Source organism: Henckelia pumila, unplaced genomic scaffold (assembly GCF_033568475.1).
Source record: "Henckelia pumila isolate YLH828 unplaced genomic scaffold, ASM3356847v2 CTG_19:::fragment_3, whole genome shotgun sequence".
Lineage (NCBI taxonomy): Eukaryota > Viridiplantae > Streptophyta > Magnoliopsida > Lamiales > Gesneriaceae > Henckelia > Henckelia pumila.
The window spans coordinates 574,136-597,645 of record NW_027331777.1 but is presented as its reverse complement, the minus strand read 5'-3'; the positions used below and the strand labels follow the sequence as shown (position 1 = coordinate 597,645).

The following is a 23,510-nucleotide window of genomic DNA, read 5'->3' as shown; positions in this document are numbered from 1 at the left end:
ATTGTGGTATGCTACTTCGTAATATTTGGTACATTGTCCATACATATTTTCCATTGTGGTGCTGATGCATCGTCCGAATGGCATTAACATTTATATTGATCTGTAGTACCTTATCTTGAAAAGGAAGTATAATATTGTCCGAAATGAAGTATCATTTTTATTGATCTGTAGTACCTTAGCTTGAAAATTAAGTATAATATTGCCTTAATGTGGTATGATACTTGGTAATATTTGGTACATCTTCCATACATGTTTTTCATTGTGGTGTTGATGCATCGTCCGAAAGGCAGTATCATTTATATTGATCCGTAGTACCTTAGCTTGAAAATGAAGTATAATATTGTCCGAAAAGCAGTATCATTTATATTTCTCCGTAGTACCTTAGATTGAAAATGAAGTATAATATTGCCTTAATGTGGTATGCTACTTTGTAATATTTGGTACATCTTCCATACATGTTTTTCATTGTGGTGCTGGTGCATCTTCAAAAAAACAGTACCAATTTTTTTTTTGAGCCACAGTACCAATTATATTGATTCGTAGTACTTGTGCTTGCAAATTAAGTATAATTTGTCCTAAATGTAGTATGCTGTTTAGTTAAATGTGGTACATCGTCCACACGTTTTCCATTTTGGTGTTGGGCATCATCAAAATGGTAGTACCAAGTATATTGATCCTTAGTACATCAGCTTTCAAATTAAGTATAATAGTGCCTATGTGCAGTATCAGTTACATAGATAAGTAGTACACTATGTAGCAAATGAAATAAAAAACGTTCTTATATCCATGATACAGTACCAACTTCATCAACATTACCAAATAGAATATCAACTTCACCCAAACTACCAAATACACTACCAACTTCACCAACACAGTTATGCATCCGATCAATACACCAAAAATAATTGTGGTATAATAAGCACCAGTATGTGCTACATATTCATTACATTTAACATGAAAACAACACAAGGTATCTCAAGACATATGATTACCCAAAATATATAATCTATAGCGTATGAGTACTGACAAAAATAGCCCCATATATCAACTATATTTCTTCTTTGCATGTCTTGTGATTGTAACAAAAAAAATATCCCATCTACATAATATATTGCTTCTTTGCATGTTCTGTGATTATGACCAACAAAAATAGCCCATCCACATACTATATTGCTTCCTTTCATTTTCTACGGTTATGCCCTGGTTTGTGACACCGTGCGCACTTGGTAACACGTTTCTTTACTTGAGACAGGAATCTTTGTGTCCTTCTACATCCTGGCTGCGATCGGACATCCGGAGGTCTAATTATATTGCCATTAGAATGTGGTAAATCAACATTGAAATCAAATGTAGGGATTGGATTGACAACTGCCGCATAAGCTCTCCGATAATTTTCAACTTTGTAGCAAGAGTCAGAAAAGTCATATATTGACAAACACTTTGACTCAATAGCAGCACAAGCATGGTTACAAGGGATCCCATTAATTTTCCAGATTGTACATGAGCAACTCCAGTTTCCCAGATCCACTGCTGTAATGCCCCGTTTTTATCTTAATTGATGTTATTTGAGATATTATGTGATTTCAGAATTTGAGAGCCGATTTTTATTAATCAGGGACCATTTTGCAATTTTTGGAAATTTCAGGGACTAAAACGCAAAGATGGATTTTTTTATAAGGTTGAGACTTTTTCTAAGTCTTCACTTCATCCCTTCATCACCTCCAACCGTTCCCTCCTCCATTGAAGCGACAAAAGCTTCCCCAAGCTTTTGTGATTTCATTTTTATCTCGATCCGTCCGTTGGAATTCAATCTCGAGTAGATATCTGCGATCACAGCATCGAGTGCTCCGTTTGAAAGTAAGTTTCTCTTATTTCTACGAGGCTTGAATTTTTGGATGTCTTTAGAATTGATTGATATTCGAAGAGGATGTTCTTGAGGTTGCTGTGATAGTATATCTAAGACGGTTCGGAGATATATCGAAGATCGGATTTGATATGATTTTTCTTATGATTTTTGAAACTTAGATTTTTGAGATGTGTTGGGTTTGACTTGGAAATGATGTTAGATGATTGGTTTGAGTATTTGGAATTGATATTCTGCTGTCTGTAATTTCGGGTTGATCAGTTTATAGCCGTTATGCCATCAGTTTGAGTTTCGGGATATCGTTTCTATTGATTTGATTATACTGAGTTTGATGAGGTTTTGCTATCGATATTGATCTTGTGACTTCTTCTGTTAGATTGATTCGAAGTCCTTGGAGTTGTGAGATTGCAGTTTCGGTCAGTTTGGAAGATTGAGGCGGTATAGTATCGACTTCTTACTTATCGATCGTAGAACTTGAATAGATATTGAATTGAGATTTGTTGTTTTACAGATTGAAGATTGTGAACGACAAGAAGGTATAAGACGACTTTGGAATGAAATAGGACGATTAACTTGAATCCGAATTGATTCGAGTATCCTAGAAGAAATCACATATTGCATGTTTATATGCTTATTAAACTTATGATTGAATAGATATTTGAATGCATGAGATTTCATATGCATTCATTTTGAACCGATTGATTATTCATTTTGAATTAGACGATCTGGAGATTATAGTTGAGTGGCCTTGGTAGGAGATTTACTACAAGTGTCGATTAACTCACTATAATGCCCTAGAGTCTAGAGGATTAAAATATATCTCATCCACCTCGAAAGGGGAGTTTGGTGTGATTGTTGAATATTTTAACCTCGGGATCCCAAACCGAAGAAAGAAAAAAGAATTCCTTTTGATTATCTGAGTCTGATAATCTAGAAGTTTTAAAGTCATGCATATCATTTTAATTCCGCAATTGAATGAATTACTTGAGGTATATGTGGAATTTGATTATATATCATGTTTTGATATATTATGTGATATTGTATGCTAGTCTCTTTTACTGGGAATATTATTCTCACCGGATTATCCGGCTGTTGTCTTTGTTTGTATGTGTACTTGGCAACAGTTGGGGCAGGACCGAGTCAGAGGCAGCATGGCTAGATGGTTGAGAGGATAGAGTGAGGCTTGGATGTTAGGAGTCGTTTATGTATTCGAACTCCTTTTTGTATTGAATAAGTCCGAACTAGATGGATTTTTATGCATGTATTTGTGAGGATTGTATAACTCTAGACCTAATCCTTTGTATCTTGTTGATTGGGATTTTATGTTATTATTGTATGGTTTGAGTTGAGTTGGAATTAAAGAAGAAAAACCAGAATTTTTCTGGTACAGAGCATCTCGCTCGATCGGCTGAATCTTACCGATCGAGCGAGCACCCCTGTACCGAGTCAGAGAACTGGACATTTTGTGTCCGCTCGATCGGTAAGATTTCACCGATTGAGCGGGCATCCTGATTTTTGGGCAGTGGCTTTAGAATTCTTTGGCCGCTCGATCGGTAAGATCTTACCGATCGAGCGGGCACTATTCATTTCAAAAAAAAAATGTTTTGATGTCTTAATCCTTATTGTTTAATTGTTTTGATCAATTGATTTACTCTAAGATTATGATTAGAATCGAGGCCTCACATTAAGTGGTATCAAAGCATTAAGATCTTGGACTGAATTTAGAAGAGAGCGGGGTAGATTGAGTCTGCTTGTATTGGCTTCTCGCATGTGTTTGAGGTATTTAATTGATTTATTAAATACGATGCGAGCATGCTTTATTGATTGAGAATTATTTGAATTACATGATTATGTGATTTAATTTATAAAGCATGAATTGATTGAGATATGAACTATAATCATTCATTGGATCCGAGTTCCATCTTTTGAATTGTGTTAGAAGATCAGAGGTTGTGGGACACTGGAATTTTGAGATTGAGATATTTGTGTCCTAATCCCTTGTTTTTAGATGGGTACTAGAAGAAGATTGAACTTGAATACTCCGCCAGTTTTTCCTACGACTGAAACTCCACTTGTAGTGACTCCTCAGAATGACCAGGGCGATACGGTTTAGAATCAGATGGATGCCATGGCTACCCCTATGGAAACCTTACTGAAGAGGTTTCAGTCTTTCCGACCACCGATCTTGAAAGGTACGGAGAATCCCGTGGATTGCGAGGGCTGGTTGGATGATATAGATCAGCTTTTTGATTCTCTCAACTATTCCGATGACCGGAGAATTAGATTGGTTATTCATCAGCTGCACGGAGTGGCTAAGAAATGGTGGACCTCAACTAAGAAAGCCATGGAGAACAGAGGTACGCTTATAAACTGGATTCTGTTCAAGACTGAGTTTTATAAAAGATTCTTCCCAGTTTCTTACCGTAAGGATAATAATGCCGAGTTCGCAAATTTGAAGCAAGGAAATTTGAGTATCGAAGATTATGTTACCAAATTTGATAGTCTATTGAGGTTTGCTCCACACATTTCTGACAATGAGGAAGCGAAAGATGACCACTTTATTAACGGTCTGAACCATGATATCTTTGTTCTGGTGAATACCGGAAGGCCGAATAACTTTTTTGATGCAATGGATAATGCCAAGGGTGCGGAAGCTGGACTGATAAGGCAGAGAGGGAATCAATTTGCCCCTCAGCAACAACAGAGGCAGTTTTAGGCCCAACCATCCCAATACCAGAATCAACCACCGAGGACTGAAGGTGGTAGCAGTGGAGGTAATAAGAAGAATTACTTTTGTCCCAGAGGAAAGCAGTTTAAGAACTCGGGAAGCAGTTCTTCAAGTTCTGGTGGCTCGAAACAGAACAGTTACAGTCAAGGTTCAGGTTCCTCTGGTACTTCTTGTAGCAAGTGTGGAGGTCGTCACTCCAATGACCAGTGTAGGGGAATATTTGGGAATTGTTATATTTGTCAGCAGACGGGGCATTATGCTAGACTTTGTCCTCAACGGGGCTCTGAGCAAGCACAGATTGGAAATGCTTCTCGACATTCATCTCAGCCTCAGAGGCAATTAAATGCAGTTCACTTTTTCCAACCTCAACAACAGAATCGTCAAGGAGGCAACCAGAATTTGAACCAACCTCCTAGACAGCAGGCGAGAGTGTATGCTCTGAATGAGGATCAGGCTCAGGTTGCACCTGATGATGTGATTGCAGGTAATTGTATGATCTTTGATTATCCTGCTAATATTTTGATAGATACAGGTGCTTTTCACTCTTTCATATCTGAGAAATTTGTGTTGATGCATGCCTTGCCTTTTGAGCCATTACCTGCTATAGTTTCTGTTACTTTACCTTTGGGTGGAGGAATTGTTTCGAGGAATTTTGTTAGGAATTGTGGATTGAGTTTTGAAGGAAATTTGATCGAGTTCGACTGTATTGTACTTGGTTCGTCTGACTTTGACTGCATAGTTGGCATAGATGTTTTGACTAAGTACAAGGCTACAGTAGATTGTTTTTAGAAGATAGTCCGTTTCAGACCAGAGATGTCAGACGAGTGAAGATTTTTTGGTAAGGGTTCTCATTCTAGAATTCCTTTGATTTCTGTATTGTCTATGACTAGATTGTTGCAGAAAGGAGCCGAGGGATTTTTGATTTATGCGGTTGATGTTTTGAAGTCTAGCCCTGAGTTGATTGATATAACAGTGGTTTGAGAGTTTCCTGATGTGTTCTCAGATGAGATTCCGGGATTACCGCCTATTCGTGAGATTGAATTTGCCATCGAATTGACGTCAGGTACTCAGCCGATTTCTAAAGCTCCGTATAGAATGGCTCTGATTGAATTGAAGGAATTGAAGGAGCAGTTAGAAGAATTGATTGCCAAGGGATACATTCGACCTAGTGTATCGCCTTGGGGTGCTCCTGTTCTGTTTGTTAGAAAGAAAGATGGCTCTATGCGTCTCTGCATTGACTACCGCCAATTGAATCAGGCGACGGTTAAGAACATGTATCATTTACCTCGTATATATGATCTTTTTGACCAATTGCAGGGTTCTTGTATCTATTCAAAGATAGATTTGAGGTCTGGGTATCATCAGCTGAGAGTTCGTGAAGAGAATGTTCCTAAGACTGCGTTTCGAACGAGGTATGGCCACTTTGAATTTCTTATCATGCCGTTCGTTTTGACTAACGCCCCAGCGGTATTTATGGGGTTGATGAACCGAATCTTTCAGCGTTTTCTAGATGAGTTTGTTATTATTTTCATTGACGATATCTTGATCTATTCGAAGAGCCGTGCTGATCATGCAGAGCATCTGAGGATTGTTTTGCAGATTTTGAGAACCGAACAGTTGTTTGCCAAACTATCAAAGTGCGAGTTTTGGTTGGACCGAGTCATTTTTCTTGGTCACATTATCTCGGGAGATGGGATTTCTGTCGATCCCAGCAAGATCGAGGCAGTTATGAACTGGCGTAGGCCGACTTCTGTGCCTGAGATTCGAAGTTTTATGGGTTTAGCTGGTTACTATTGCAGATTTATCCAGGGTTTCTCTTTTATTGTGAAGCCGATTACCCAGCTGACTCAGAAGAACGCGCCTTTTGTTTGGACTGAAGAGTGTGAGAACAGTTTCATTTAGTTAAAGAAGAGATTGACTAGTGCTCCGATACTTTCTATTCCATCAGGTTCTGGAGGTTTTACGGTGTATTGCGATGCTTCTCATTTTGGTCTTGGATGTATTCTTATGCAGAGGAATCACGTGATAGCGTATGCGTCGAGGCAGTTGAAACCGCATGAGACTCACTATCCAGTTCATGATCTTGAACTCGCTGCTATTGTTTTTGCCTTGAAGATCTGGCGTCACTATTTGTACGGTGAATCTTTTGAGATCTTTTCGGATCATAAGAGTCTTAAATACTTGTTTTCACAGTCTGAGTTGAATATGAGACAGGGGAGATAGCTAGATTTATTGAAGGACTTTGACTATGAGATTACGTATAACCCGGGGAAGTCGAATGCAGCTGCCGATACTTTGAGTCGCAAGCTTTGTTCTTTATCTCTTTCGACCATCGGTGTGTCTCGTTTGATTGACGGCTGTTGCAATTCTGGATTGGAGTTTGAATCAGATAGGAGTCCTATCAGAGTTTGTGCTATCCAGGCCGAGCCAGAGTTGTTTGTGTCGATCAGAGAAGCACAAAAATCCGATGAGAGTATTCAGAATTCGATAGAGAAAGTGAGATCTGGACACCAGTCTGAGTTTCAGGTCAGGGATGATGTTTTATTTGTGAATAATCGTATTGTCGTTCCTGATATTGTTGAGATGAGACAGAGTATTCTGCGAGAGGCACATTGCAGTCGGTTCAGTGTTCATCCAGGAGGCCGAAAGATGTATAACGACCTGAAGAGTCAGTTTTGCTGGAAGAATATGAAGAGTGACATTGCGAGGTTTGTATCCCGTTGTTTGAACTGTCAGCAGGTGAAAGCCGAGAGAAAGAGGCCGGGTGGTCTTTTGCATAGTTTTTCTGTTCCGGAATGGAAGTGGGATCATATCTCGATGGATTTTGTCAAGAAACTACCCCGATCTGTTCTAGGATGCGATGCCATTTGGGTAGTGATTGATCTTTTGTCGAATTCTGCTTGTTTTATTCCATATCGGATGACATATCGTCATGATCAGATGGCCGAGATGTATGTTAGAGAGATTGTCAGATTGCACGGTGTGCCGAGATCGATTGTTTTAGACCGAGATCCTCAGTTTACTTCTCATTTCTGGCACAGTCTACAGGAGGCTCTTGGTACTTGTTTGCACTTGATTACAGCATACCATCCTCAGACCGATGGTCAATCAGAACGGACGATTCAGACTCTGGAGGATATGTTACGAGCAGTGGTGCTTGACTTTGGCAGTACTTGGCAAGATTCATTGCCTCTCATTGAGTTTTCGTACAACAACAGCTTCCAGACGAGTATAGGAATGACACCATTCGAAGCGTTGTACGGAAAGAAGTGCAGATATCCTCTGTACTGGGATGAGATGTCTGAGTCCCCAGGCTTGGGACCAGATATGATTCGTGATATGGCTGAGCAGGTGAAGATTATTCGATTGAGAATGAAGACTGCTCAGGATCGACAAGCAAAGTATGCGAATATCCATCGCAGACCTCTATCTTTCGATCAGGGAGACCGGGTATTCTTGAAGATTTCTCCGTTTAGAGGTAATGTTAGATTTGGGAAGAGAGGAAAGTTGTCACCGAGATTCATCGGTCCGTATGAGATTTTTCAGAAGATAGGCGATCTAGCCTACAAATTAGCACTTCCTCCTTCTTTATCTGGAATTCACGACGTATTTCATGTTTCGATGTTGAGGAAATATCACCCCGATCCTTCTCATGTTCTTCAACCTGACGAAGCCGAACTTGATGAAACTATGAGTTATTTCGAGAGACCGATTCAGATCCTTGACAGAAAGGAGAAACAGCTCAGAACCAAATCGATCCCGTTGGTGAAAGTTCAGTGGAGTCATCACGGAGTCAAAGAAGCGACTTGGGAGACAGAATCTGATATGAGACAGAGATTTCCGGATTTGTTTATCTGACGTGAGTCCTTAATTCTATTCTTGATTCTTATTTCTTTCTTATGAGTTGATATTACTGATTTCGAGGACGAAATCTATTCTTAGAGGGGGAGAATTGTAAAGCCCCATTTTTATCTTAATTGATGTTATTTGAGATATTAAGTGATTTCAGAATTCGAGAGCCGATTTTTATTAATCAGGGACCTTTTTGCAATTTTCGGAAATTTCAGGGACTAAAGCGAAAGATGGATTTTGTTATAAGGTTGAGACTTTGTCTAAGTCTTCACTTCATCCCTTCATCACCTCCAACCGTTCCCACCTCCATTGAAGCAACAAAAGCTTCCCCAAGCTTTTGTGATTTCATTTTTATCTCGATCCGTCCGTTGGAATTCAATCTCGAGTAGATATCTGCGATCACAACATCGAGTGCTCCGTTTGGAAGTAAGTTTCTCTTATTTCTACGATGTTTGAATTTTTTGATGTCTTTAGAATTGATTGATATTCGGAGAGGATGTTCTTGAGGTTGCTGTGATAGTATATCTAAGACGGTTCGGAGATATATCGACGATCGGATTTGATATGATTTTTCTTATGATTTTCGAAACTTAGATTTTTTAGATGTGTTGGGTTTGACTTGGAAATGATGTTAGATGATTGGTTTAAGTATTTGGAATTGATATTCTGCTGTCTGTAATTTCGGTTTGATCAGTTTATAGCCGTTATGCCGTCAGTTTGAGTTTCGGGATATCGTTTCTATTGATTTGATTATACCAAGTTTGATGAGGTTTTGCTATCGATATTGATCTTGTGACTTCTTCTGTTAGATTGATTCGAAGTCCTTGGATTTGCGAGATTGCAGCTTTGGTCAGTTTGGAAGATTGCGCCGGTATAGTATCGACTTCTTACTTATCGATCGTAGAACTTGAATAGATATTGAATTGAGATTTGTTGTTTTACAGATTGAAGATTGTGAACGACAAGAAGGTATAAGACGACTTTGGAATGAAATAGAACGATTAACTTGAATCCGGATTGATTCGAGTGTCCTAGAAGAAATCACATATTTCATGTTTATATGCTTATTAAACTTATGATTGAATAGATATTTGAATGCATGAGATTTCATATGCATTCATTTTTAACCGATTGATTATTCATTTTGAATTAGACGATATGGAGATTATAGTTGAGTGGCCTTGGTAGGCGATTTACTACAAGTGTCGATTAACTCACTATAATGACCTAGAGTTTAGAGGATTAAAATATACCTCATCCACCTCGAAAGGGGAGTTCGGTGTGATTGTTGGATATTTTAACCTCGGGATCCCAAACCGAAGAAATAAAGAAGAATTCCTTTTGATTATCTGAGTCTGATAATCCAGAAGTTTTAAAGTCATGCATATCATTTTAATTCCGCAATTGAATGAATTACTTGAGGTATATGTGGAATTTGATTATATATCATGTTTTGATATATTATGTGATATTGTATGTTAGTCTCTTTTACTGGGAATATTATTCTCACCGGATTATCTGGTTGTTGTCTTTGTTTGTATGTGTACTTGGCAACAGGTGGGGCAGAACCGAGTCAGAGGTAGCATGGCTAGATGGTTGAGAGGATAGAGTGAGGCTTGGATGTTAGGAGTCGTTTATGTATTCGAACTCCTTTTTGTATTGAATAAGTTCGAACTAGATGGATTTTTATGCATGTTATTTTGTGAGGATTGTATAACTCTAGACCTATTCCTTTGTATCTTGTTGATTGGGATTTTATGTTATTATTGTATGGTTTGAGTTGAGTTGGAATTGGAGAAGAAAAACCAGAATTTTTCTGGTACAGAGCATCTCGCTCGATCGGCTGAATCTTACCGATCGAGCGAGCACCCCTATACCGAGTCAGAGAACTGGACATTTTGTGTCCGCTCGATCGGTAAGATTTCACCGATCGAGCGGGCGTCCAGATTTCTGGGCAGTGGCTTTAGAATTCTTTGGCCGCTCGATCGGTAAGATCTTACCGATCGAGCGGGCACTATTCATTTCAAAAAAATATATATTTTTTGATGTATTAATCCTTATTGTTTAATTGTGTTGATCAATTGATTTACTCTAAGATTATGATTAGAATCGAGGCCTCACAACTGCATTACTTTTATCACCATCCAGAACCTCAAAAAGCAATGAACTAGACCTATCAACCTTCAAATTTCGAGATTTAGTGTAGTTTTGTAACAAACTACTTTCTGGCTTAGGAGATAGGATTCCAACCATTAGGAGAGATGAAACTTGTCTTTTATTCATCATGTTCATTATTTGTAATCGTATGGTATCAATCATGGATACAATTGGCAAATACCTTGTGGATTTAACCCAACTATTCCAACATTCTGCTTGATTGTTATTGATTAGGCCCCATCTTTTTCCAGAAAATAAGCAATTTTCCCAATTTTTGGGTTTTTAATTTTTAATAAATTCTTCTGCAAGAGGCATTGACTGGATTATACTAGTAATATGAACAATAAACTCACTCTCAGTTGCCGCGTATGCTGCTTTGTGGAATATAGATTCCCAATACTTTTTGTTGTTCAATGGATACTTCTTCAAAATCTAAAATTTAAATAAAACAATATTAAAAATCTCGCATAAAAAATATATTATTTAAAATCAAATGAACTATTATTGCACTTACCCGCGTACAAAAATTATCCACCAAGTGTCGTAGACAATATGCATGGTGACTACCGGCAAATATATTGGGGATTGCCTTAACAAGACCACTATGTCTATCAGAAAAGAAAGTGAACTGTGAGAAAACTACACAATTTTGCATTGTCAAGACTCCTCTCCATTTCAAACAGAACCATTCCCAGTTAGCATCATTCTCAGCCTCCACTACCGCAAATGCTAAAGTGAATAGGTCATAATTAGCATCTTTTGTCACAGCACTTAGTATGCATCCTTTGAATTTATTTTTAATATGTGTTCCATCTAAAAGATTCAACGGTCTGCATCCCTTAACAAATACAACAATACATGCATGTAAAGATATAAAAAGTCGTCGAACCTTGTTCATTTCATCAACCTCACAATCAGCCCAACTACCAGGATTTGTTTGTTTCAAAGCATCACAATACCACCTCAATTTATCAAAACATTCTTTCTCTGTCCCATAAAGTTGATGCATTACTATTTCTTTGCCCATCCATGTTGTATGGTACTTCAATTCAACGCCATATTCCCTATGAATATCTCTTACAATTGCGGATGGTCGGTATGATGGTTCCCCTCTCAATTTATCTTTAACGATATTCGCCACCCAAACAAAATCAGCCTTTGGATGCCCTCTGATCCGAAGATTTGCCTCTTCACATACGTGCTGAAGACAACATTTTCTAATTCCAAACGTTCCATCTGTCTTATATTTGGATGCATATATTTTCCATGCACAACCACTGACATTACAAACAATGAAAACCTTTTGTTGGTCATTTTTCTTATACACGAACGATCTCATGGTAGCAATAGGATAGTTTTTAAGATTCTTTCGAAACTCATCAGCATTTTTTAAATTTTGTCCCTCTCCACGAATCGAATGACTCTAAGCATAAATGGAGTTACTTTGTAGAACCATTTCATATTGAGATGTACTCGAAGAACCATTATCCGCATCAAACTCATTCCTTAATTAAATAAAAACAAAAATAAAATATTTCAGTAAATCACTTTAAATACCAACATCCATATCTTAAATAAAATGTACTTACTAACTGTATGAATAAATTAAAGGTAAATTGGAATATTTATTTCTATCGTTCGGGTGTAGCACAACTACAAACAGAGAAAGACATGAATTACCTCAAAATATTCTTGTCACTTGGAATAATTTCTTCTTTTCAGATTGCTATCATGTCAATGATGTTTACTTTCATGTAGACAAACAATCGAATCATATTACTAACATCTTGATCTTCATTCAATGTCACATATAACTTTCGGTGAGGTGCAGGATATTGTAAGAAGGTTGAAGAAGGATTGATTTGATCACATTTTTTGCCAAGATGCAAATACATCTGCATTAGGCTCATATCCTTCTTTATTGTAAAGATAAACAAGTTCTTACTGTACGAACAACTTCCTAGCAACATCATACCACCTTCACTAATGACTCCAATATTTTCAGACAAAAAAAAAAAGAGTGTTATGTAAGCTCAACATTTGTCTAGTTTCAAAAAAAGGTTTACTTTAGGGATTTTCTCAAACTTAGTGGAAAATTAACAATGAAAACCAACCATTTAATATAGTTTAAAATCGATAACATTACCAAATTCAAAACAGTAATGAACACAAGAATGAAAAATATACAAATAAAAGCAAGATCAAAATAATGTAACACAAATTGCATAAAAAGTAGGACAAATGCGACAAACAGAACAGAAAAGCCCACTTCCTTGTTTTCTTAGGTTCGGATCTCTTTCTCTTGTCGTCGCCCCTTGCAAAAAATTTTCAATAGGTGTCGTAGGCCAGTGGATTCTTACGGCCCATAGGTTATGCTATAGTTTCCTACATTGAGGAGAATAAACGGAAATCTGTTCATAGAATCTGAGGAGAGAAAAATGGATGAGTTTATTTGGTTATGGGTTTTCTTTCGTTGGTAGGCTTCGGCGATGGATGAGTTTTTTGGTTAGGGGTTTGGTTTGGCCCGATGCATAGAAATTGGGGGAGGAAGATGACGAAGTGAGAGAATAAAATATTTACATTACAAATAAGGGAACAAAAAGCTAAAAAAGTCAATATGGTGTTAGAAATAAGTTTTGTAATACATTGGGAAGTAAAAACTAAATTTTTCTGACATGGATACTGAATCCAAAAGTAAGTTTTGGATTGGGAATTTTTCACAAAGTCTCCATTTATATCCCTACCCATTTATTTTTTTATATATATCGAATAGTGTGGAATAAAAGGATAAAATTATAAATTCATAATGAAAAAGTTTTGTCCCTTTATTGAAACTACTACAGTAGGTGAAGTAAGATATAATAGGTAAGATAAGATATAGGTATAGATTAAAAAAAAAAGATATAAGTATATATGCTCCGACCTAATATTATGCTTTTACACTTATAGACCTAACCACTTATTTATTTTTATAGAATAGTGTGGAATAAAAAGACAAAGCTGAAAATTCAGAATGAATTTTTTTTCTTATATAGGTACAGATTTCTAGAATTTTGAAAATGACATGGTCACTTGATTGGTTTTACTTTAATTAATAGTTATTTTTTTGGAAAAAGTTGCATCATAAATGTCAAAATAGTCCTTCTATCTCATTAATTTAGACTTTTTTTTTCTTTTTTTCATCTGTATCATTTATGCAGTACAAACTCTTTTGAGATGATCACATTAGTTAATTCTGAAAGGAATATTTATTCCTACAAAATGCCTTAAACTTAAAAAGATTTATTTGAAGTCTTTTGCCTTTTTTGGGTTTGAAGTTGCTTGAGGATAAAGTTTAATTATTTCCTTAGTTAGTAGATTTGAGATATATTGTACTTTATCATAATATTTACTTATTTCATATCTAATTGATTTCTATTCCTTATCTTTGTAGATTTGATTTGATCAAGAAGGAATAAGATCAAGTTTAATAGGAATCCTACGCCTACAAGGAAACAAAGAAGAGAAGGATTCTTTTCTATATATTGTTGTGAAGGAGGCATGTAGAAATAATCGATCAAGAGAGTTTTTCTTAGGGAGATTTTTGTGCGTATACTTTGAGAGAAAACTGAAGATTTTCTAAAGCTCGAATTGTGGTCGTGTGCACTTGTTCGACGTTGAAGAGTTTGAGAGCATAGAAGATTGAATCGTTGGTGTTGTTCTCGGTTTTAGTCGACAAGGATCATCTCTTTATTTCTTTCTTTATTCTATTTCGTATAGAATGTTTTAGAGATGTTTTATTATTTGTTTTCTCACATGTTTTGAGAAAATTGAGTTTGACAATAATTCATTAGTTTTAAGGTTTTGTAAACTCTTTAATTTATTTTCTAGTAAAAGTTTTGCCTTGAGGTGTTTCAAGAGTATTGTATACTTTTGCTTAAATATCTGAGTTTATTTATTTGGTTGCTTGTTTGTTTTATTCACGCTTTTATCAATTTCCGCTGCATGTTACTCAAGGTGTTATTGAAGATGTTGTTAACACTCAGTGACAACATCTAAAATTGTTTTATGTGCAACCGATTATTCCTAACAAGTGGAATCAGAGTCATATTCTTGATACACTAAGAACTTATCCTGGTTTGTTTATTTTATTACAGGGAATAATATGGACTCATCTACTACTGCAAACTCTTTTTTGAAACCTCCAGTTCTTGATGGCACGAATTATGCTTTGTGAAAGACAAGGATGCGCTTTACGATCAAAGCTATGGATGAACGTGCATGGCAGAGTATACTTACCGGTTGGACTGCACCAAAGATCGTGGACAAAAATGGTGACTATATTATAAATGTAACGCCCGGAAATTCATTTACGTAAATCCGCATGCATAATTAGGAAAATTAATTATTTTAAAATTTAGAAAATGGGTTAAATGACTTTATGTGAAATATGTGAATTTATTTGCATGATTTAAATATTATTTTTATCATTTAACCTGCATTTATGCTATTTATGAGATTTTTAGAATTTGTATTTTTCGATTGCGTAGGCGGGACCGTGGATGAACGAGATATATGAATTTTATTCCAAATATTTTTATGATAATTTATGAGCCTTAAAATATTATTTTAAGGTATCATTTTTTAGAAAATAATAGTTTTCATATATATAGATATATATGGAATCAATTTTTACTAAAATAAGTTATTTTAAAGGCTTTTGAAGGACTTTTAAAATTATATAAATATATATTACGAAAATCTATCATAATTTATTTAATTATATATATATTTTTTATTAAATATGATATATTATCTTCCCAAAATTCTAAATATTTTGATAATCACCAAATAATATTTTAGCCTATATTTTCATTCCTTCTTCACGTTGAATACCCTAGCTTCCATCTACTTCATCTCCCTCACGTTCATCAGCAGAAAACTCACTCGCAAACACAAGTTTTTGAAGATTTAATCGAAGTTTTGAAGATCGTTCGTCCCGGTGATCGCCGTACGCGCCCTATTCACGTTTCTACTTTGAAAATCAACCAAGGCACGTTTGAATTCTCTTTTTGGCCACCGTTTAAGTTTTATATTATGATTCTTGCATGAAAACCATTGATATTGCATGTGTGTTAGATTTTTATAAAGAATATGCAACCATGTTGAACCGTATATGCTCTTTTCCCATATTTTCTCACGTTTTTTCTTTGCTTTTCTGATATGGTTCGGATCAGGCTGCTGGGAGGGGGTTAGGGACGTGTCTTAGGGTCCTTAGGGTTGAGTGGTGTAGTTGGTTTGGGGCTGGAATGGTCAGACATGAAGCTGTTGGTTTCAGGTGCTGGTTCGTGCAGGTTCAGTGTTATGAGGAAAGGGGGTTCATTCTCCTTCCTCAGGCCATGGATTTGTGCATAGTTTGTTGGGTTAGAACCGTATGGATGTTGGATAGGTCTAGGAAGTGGTTTCATGGTGATTGGTGGTATGAGCAAGCCGCACGATGGAAAACGCCGCAACTGCTCACGTCTGCTCATGAGTTACAGATGGGCAAGATTCCAGAGCTTCGTTCTCACTCCATAGTCAATGGTTTGGTCTGCTTTTTGGCTTGTTAGAAAAATCTGGGAGTGGACTAGACTTGAGTGGTGGTACTATGGTCATTGGTGGCCGGAGTTGGCCGGCCGAATGCAGAATTAGGTGCTGTACGCGGCAGCAGCTTGGGAAGAAAGGGGGGATCGGGTTCTAGGTTTTAGGGCAGATTCGGGTCGGGTCTGGGGCCTGGGTTGGGTCAGTAGGGTCATGGGTCATGTCAGGTTGGTTAGGGTCCGGGTTAGGTTGTCCGGGCTCGGGTATTTTTATTTTTAAGTATTTAATGATTTATTGTGTTTTTGGGCTAAATTAATTAGTTATAAAATTATTTGGGCCTCCAAATAATTTTATTTGGGCCTCAAATATTTTATTTTAGTTAGCCCAATGATTTTTATGGGCTCGTGGGCCCATAAAAATTTTTGGGCCAGTCTTTGAATTTTTGGGTCAGTCTAAAAGTTAATGGGATTAAATCTAAGGAGTCAGCAGCCTGAACCAATCCATGAAAATTATGCATGGTCCGTAAATATATATTTAATTATTGCATGAATATTTTAAGTATGAAAAATATTATTTTTATTTTTATATTATTAATTAATTAAATATATATTTACGGGCAATATTTTATGAAAATAAGATCATGAAAAATTTTATGTATGTGCATGATGCTATATGTATATGTATGATGCTGAGCAATGAAAAATATTTTAAGGGAGTTGAAGTGGGTGTGTGACAACCTACGGGATTGGAGATGGGATGCCTAGGCCCGGAGACCTTTCCATATGACACGGGACTGTGGGTCGGGATACTGAGGCCCGATTGTCTTTCCATACGATTATTATTATGTTGCCTACGGATCCGGGGTCAGCCTGGTGAAGGGGCCAAGAGGTGGGGATCCCACCGCCACGTACACTGGTTTTAGATTGATCAATCGACATGACACGTCACACAACATGGATATGACCTTCAGATTTTTAAATGATGATATGCCCTTACTATGATGCATGATGATTTATGTATGAGTATGTATGCTATGTTATGTGATGATCATGATATATGAAGTATAAAGACATGCATGGTTATATATATATTATTTATTATGTATTTTGCATGTATTATATGTTGTATCATTTTTATTCATGTTGTTATTATGAGATAGAACGTGTTGAGCCTCTAGGCTCACTAGACTTAAATGGTGCAGGTGAGCAAGAATATGATTTAGAGAATGTAGCCCCGATTGGCGGTGAAGACGTATGAGCCTCCCGACAGCCGGCTAGCCCGTGACCATCGCTCTAGTCATGTTTTCAGTGAATTGAATATTATTATGTTTTTCGCACATGTTTTATGATTTAATTATGGGTTTATGGATTTTAGGTTAGAATTTTTATTGAGAGGTTGATGATGATTTTATTGCATGGGTTATACTTATTTTATTTGCATGCAAATTCTTATTATGGTTTTTTCTTTTAGTTGGAATATTTTTATGGGAAATTGTTTATGTTTATAATTATCTTAGAAGTAATTATTTAATATATATATTTACACGTTTCAAGTATATATATATATTATATTAAGTATTAGTTATTTATTTATTCATTTATGGATGCATAGTTTTTAAATATATTTTATATTAAATATTTAGTTATTTATTTGTAAAATAAAAAAATTAGTAGTAGTAGGATCGAGTCGTTTCAATAAAGACATAAACCACATGGACAATCGAGGAAGCACAAATTTCAAGCTTCAATGCTAAAGCAATCAACGCCATATTTTCCAACGTGGACATGAGAATGTTCGGGCTTATTGCTGTCCGTGTCACTGCCAAGGATGCATGGAATACCCTACAAAAACATTGTTAAGGATCCGAGAGTGTCAAAAGAACAAGGATGAGGTTACTTAACCCGGATCACCTACAACTAAACTTGATTAAGCATGCACTTAACTTAATAAAATGGTAAACATAATTAATAGCGGAATCAAAACCAAATTACAAACCCAATCAGCGGAATACAACCGATAGCTAAAAACCCAGATACATACTCTGTTATACAACCATATGAAAGAACTATATCAAATGCGTTTGGACGCTCCTATATTGCATGCGCGCAAAACGTCTTTATTCTCGCCATCTGTCCCGATGACTCATTGGACGGTCCGATCACATATTCGGACGGTCCGATCTCTTGCCACTTGTCACTTCCTTGTCTAGCACAAATCGAACACCTAACTGACACTGTTCGGATCATCCGATCCTAGTTCGGATAGTTCAAAATTCCCTAAATCTCGAAGTCCAGAATTAATTTCTTAATCACAATTAAGTCCTTGATTTGGCTAATTAAAAATCCCTTAACCATTATTTACCATTAAGCACATTGATTAGGATACGGGTTACTACAATATGCACACATAAAAGGTTTTATTGTCAGAAGATGGAAAGAAGAATATTTTAGTGGATCTACGGATATTTACATGAAAGAATTTGAATATTTCATCTCAAGGAATTAAAGATAGGAAATGAAGTGAAAATAACACTAGTCCAGTGTATCAAATTTTGTAAACGAGAACCAAATGTAAGGAAAGATTGAAAATTGGAAGGGGAAAAATGAGAATTGAAAATTTACAATTTTTGAAACTGGACATAATCATGAAATGCGGTAGCAAACAATCAAAAATATATTTTAAGATCTGCTGGTAAAGTTTCATTTTCTCAAGGTGAGACTTTAAAAACAATTTCAATACCTTGTCATACATGAAAAAGGGATCACAAGGGGTGGAAAATATAGGATTTATTCGAAAGCATGCATATAATTATCTGAATCAAACAACAAAAGGGAATTTGAGAGTTGAGAATGATGATGCATTTGAATTGATTTGGTATTTTAAAACCAAATCAAATGATGGAGACTTTTTTTATTGAGACATTCAAATGGATGAAGTGGTCTTTTGTCTAATTTGTTTTTCAAAGATAAGCGTGCGATGGTTGATCATAAAAATTTTGGAGATGTGATATCTTTTGACACTACTTATCACAAGTATAATTTAATATGTGCTCCATTTGTTGGTGTAAATCATCATATAGATAATTTGATGTTTGGATTTGCATTTATATCTAATGAAACTGTGGCTTCATTTGTATGGTTATTTAAAACATTTCTTGAATCCATGGGTGAAAAACAACCTGAAACAATATTTATTGATCAGTGTCGATCAGTGATGAATGCTATTAAATCAACTTTTCCTTTTTTGCAACATCGCCTTTGTCAATGGCACATTTCAAAAAATTCACCATCACACCTATGTAGTTTGAATAACAATTATATATTTAAAGGTATGTTTACAAGATGTATGCAATTTTTTGAGTCTGAATTGGCGTTCAATGAAATGTGGAGGAAAATGATTGATGATTTTGATCTTGAAGAACATTCGTGGCTAAGTGTAATGTACAAGTTGCGACATAAATGGTCAACGACATTTAATATAGACAAATTTAGTGTTGGATTTAAAGCTGCATCTAGAAGTGAAGGTACAAATGCTATCTTAAAATATGGTGGTAAGAGAACATCTACTTTGTCTGAATTTGTTCAAACATTGGCGGACGAAAGAAAATGAAGAAGATTTCAATGCCACCATAAAATTCCTATGATTGTCGTGAAAAATCATCCATTGTTGAAACTTGCTGTGTAACGCCCCGTTGTTATCTTCAATGAGTTTATTTGAGTTAATCGAATATTACAGAGTTCAAGAGCCGACTTGATTTTGATCAGGGTCTATTTTCCAAATTTTGGAAATTTCAGGGGACTAAAACACAAATAGTGGATTTTATATATTATCTACACTTGCTTTTAAGTTGAAAAGTCTTCTCCTCATTCTTCCATCTCGCCTCCCACCATTGTTGGCCGCCTCCCTTGGTTTTCAAGCTTCCAGATTTCAATCCGAGCTCAATCCGGCCGTTAGAATTTATTTCTGAAGGCAGATTAGCGATCACAGCAACGAGAGCTCAGTTATACCGTAAGTATTTCTCCGATCAGACATGTTTTGTTTTTCGGATGTTGTTAGAATCATTTGAGATTCGATTATGTTGTTCTTGACAGAGTTCTGATCGTTTATTATCTGTCGGTTTTGAAATAGAGCGACGTTCGGAATTGTTATGATTTTTGGAAGCCTTTGTTCGAAAATTTGTGTTTGAGATTTGTTGGGTTTGAGCTTTTGTTGTGATCTTAGCATTTTTATGAGTTGATACCGTTGTTGTACTGATGTTTGTATTTCCGATTTGAACATTTATAGTCGTTATGCCGCCGGTTTGAGTTTTGAGGATTTTGAACCGTGTTTGAATTGTATAACTTTGGGCATTGGGTTTGTTCGTTGTTGTTGATCATCCTTTGTCTCCGTACAGATTCGTTTTGGAGTTGTCGAGAAAGAGTAGCAACAGTCGATTGTCTTAGAGTTGGACGAAGAATCGGTAAAGAGATTACCTTGAGCCGATATTGTTGTTAGGTTGTATAGTTTCTGATATAACCTTTTTATTGTAGCTTATCCAGAGTTGGAGCTATTGCATTGAAAGGTAAAAGCAGTCATTGTTAGCGGGATAGCATACTTGGGACAGTTGGTTCTCGAGTTTCCCTTAAAATCACATACTAGCATCAATACTTGTTCTAGCACGTGGAACCTGTATTTTGTTGGATTGAGTGTTATTATATGGCTTAATGTTTTGATGTTTCCATATGCATTCATATTGAGCCAGCATTATTGTTTCAGCGGGCAAAACAACCCTTTATTAGACGTTTGGGTGCTATAATTGAGTGGCATAGGTCGTAGCCATTTTGCCTAGTGCTAGCATACTCATTATAGTTGCTCAAAGTATAGAGGAGCGGGATACATGGCACCACCTCGATTGGGAGGGCCGATGGGTTGTTTACGTGATCTCATCCTCGGGATCCAAAAAGCAGAGCAGCAACCCCTTGTTTATTAGAATTGATATCCCGATTTTAAAGACATGCATATCATTCATTTTGTTTTGATTATGTTGTCTTGAAAGCATGTTGTTGATATAGTACATGTATTACTTGTTATGTTGTTTTTACTGGGAATATCTTTCTCACCGGAGTTATCCGGCTGTTGCTTTGTTTTGTATGTTTACTTAGCAACATGAGGGGCAGGATCAAGTCAGCGAAGACCTGGTTAGCATCAAGATGGAGAGTTAGTAGTGGGACTCGGTTTAGAAGTCGAATCAACATGATTATCTAGTTTAAGATTGAAGCATGTTAGTGTAACGACCCACGTCCTTCCACCGCATCCCTCCCCAGCCTATAGCATGGGATCGGACCGCATGGTTTAACGGGCATCGCACTCATGACCTTCCCACTCCTGGCAGTAGCTTTTTGCCCTCCCCGGGAATCGAACCTTGTACCTCCAGGCTTAAGTACAAAGTTTTATGATTCCTGGTAACATTGACCTAAAGCCTGGAGGTACAAGGTTCAATTCCTGGAGAGGGCAAAAACCCACTGCCAGGAGTGGGGAGGTCATGAGTGTGATGCCCGTCGAACCATGCAGTCCGAGCCCATGCTATAGGCTGGGGAGGGATGCGGTGGAAGGACGTGAATCGTTACATAAAGGGGCGCCATTTTTTGTAACGATCCACGTCCTTCCACCGCATCCCTCCCCAGCCTATAGCATGGGCTCGGACCTCATGGTTCGACGGGCATCACACTCATGACCTCCCCACTCCTGGCAGTGGGTTTTTGCCCTCCCCAAGAATCGAACCTTGTACCTCCAGGCTTAAGTACAAAGTTTTATGATTCCTGGTACCATTGAGCTGGCAAAAACCCACTGCCAGGAGTGGGAAGGTCATGAGTGCGATGCCCATCGAACCATGCGGTCCGAGCCCATGCTATAGGCTGGGGAGGGATGCGGTGGAAGGATGTGGGTCGTTACAAAAAAGGGCGCCCTTTTTTGTAATGACCCACGTCCTTCCACCGCATCCCTTCCCAGCCTATAGCATGGGCTCGAACCACATGGTTCAATGGGCATCGCACTCATGACCTCCCCACTCTTGGCAGTGAGTTTTTGCCCTCCCCAGGAATCGAACCTTGTACCTCCAGGCTTAAGTACAAAGTTTTATGATTCCTGGTACCATTGAGCTAGCTGTAGCACCTAAAATCAAATTTACTAAATTGCATGCATTAAATTTATTAAATATTAGGATTATTATTTTTAAGTTTAATTGATTAAATTCTTTATGTGAATTACGTGTTAAAAAAATTTTATTATTTATTCAAATAATTTTTATCGTACTAACTATTTAATTAATGTTTTTAATTGTTTAAATTTATGTGCCTAAATGATTTTATTGTGCAATTTAAATTGTTTTAATATTTTAAAGGTTTAGGCTTGCATATTTAAATGATTTTTGATTTTAATAGTTTAGTTTGTTCTTTTAAATGATTTTAACTGTTTAGCTTATTTATTTAAATATTTTGATTGTCCAAACTGTTTATTTTAAATAACTTAAGTTTAGCGGTTAACTATTTTAAATCATTTTAAATGTTTAGCTTATTTATTTAAATCCTTTTTATTTGTCCAAATCATTTTAAAGATTTTTATTGCCGCTTGTGTATTTATTTAAATTACTTTTAAACGTTTGTCTAGTTTGTTTAAAATTATTTTAATCGCCCTACTTGCTATTTAAATATTTTAATCGTTGCTGTGACATCAGAATATTTAAAGTGTTTAATTCTTGGATTTTTCAAGCTTGTGTTTTATTTAGTGCAATTAAATTTATAGTCCTAATTGCTATATTGGTTTAACACTTTTTCATGAAATTCATAACACTCTCATTTTCTAGAGATACACCTATACTTACACTCTTGAACTCAAAGTTTAAACCCTAGCCTCCAACACTTTACACTCTTACTTTACCCTCAAATCACACACACACACACTTCACGCCTAAATCCTCTCACCCTTCACGACATTCCCCTGTTTTAATTTTTTTTCAAGCTCACGATCGGCGGCTTCATCTTCTCCAGCTCTTCCTCACCGCCGCAGCCGCCGCTCCTCCTTCTTCTCCGGCGGAGCCTCACCTTCATGAGCTGGCCGAGCTGAAACAGCCCTTGGCACCCCAATTTCCAGCTCGTAGCAGCTCCATTGCCTTCGAGGCAGCCATAGCTCACTTGGGTTCTTGCATTTCGAGTTTAGCTTAGGCAAGATTATGGGTTCTTTCTCACCTTGTAGATTTATATGTAGTGGGTTTAAATGGTGTTTACTCATTTCACGTTTTCTCTCAATAATTTGCCCTGTTTATTTTTGAAAATGGCATTTGGAATCTTAGCCAAGTTTATGCACGATCTTTAT

The 23,510-nt window shown here is 36.7% G+C and overlaps 2 protein-coding genes across 2 annotated transcripts; one reads left to right on the top strand and one right to left on the bottom strand.

Annotated features, from left to right (window-relative positions):
* The first annotated feature begins 3,983 nt into the window (after positions 1-3,983).
* On the top strand, positions 3,984-4,580 carry LOC140870745 (uncharacterized). Its single transcript, XM_073273143.1, has one exon. The coding sequence runs from the start codon at positions 3,984-3,986 to the stop codon at positions 4,578-4,580; it is 597 nt and encodes a 198-aa protein (XP_073129244.1).
* Positions 4,581-10,547: 5,967 nt separating this feature from the next.
* On the bottom strand, positions 10,548-11,940 carry LOC140870744 (uncharacterized). Its single transcript, XM_073273141.1, has 2 exons — positions 11,116-11,940; positions 10,548-10,625 (listed from the first exon to the last, which is right to left on the bottom strand). Exons 1-2 carry the CDS (start codon positions 11,938-11,940, stop codon positions 10,548-10,550), a joined length of 903 nt encoding a protein of 300 aa, XP_073129242.1.
* Between the last annotated feature and the right edge of the window lie 11,570 nt (positions 11,941-23,510).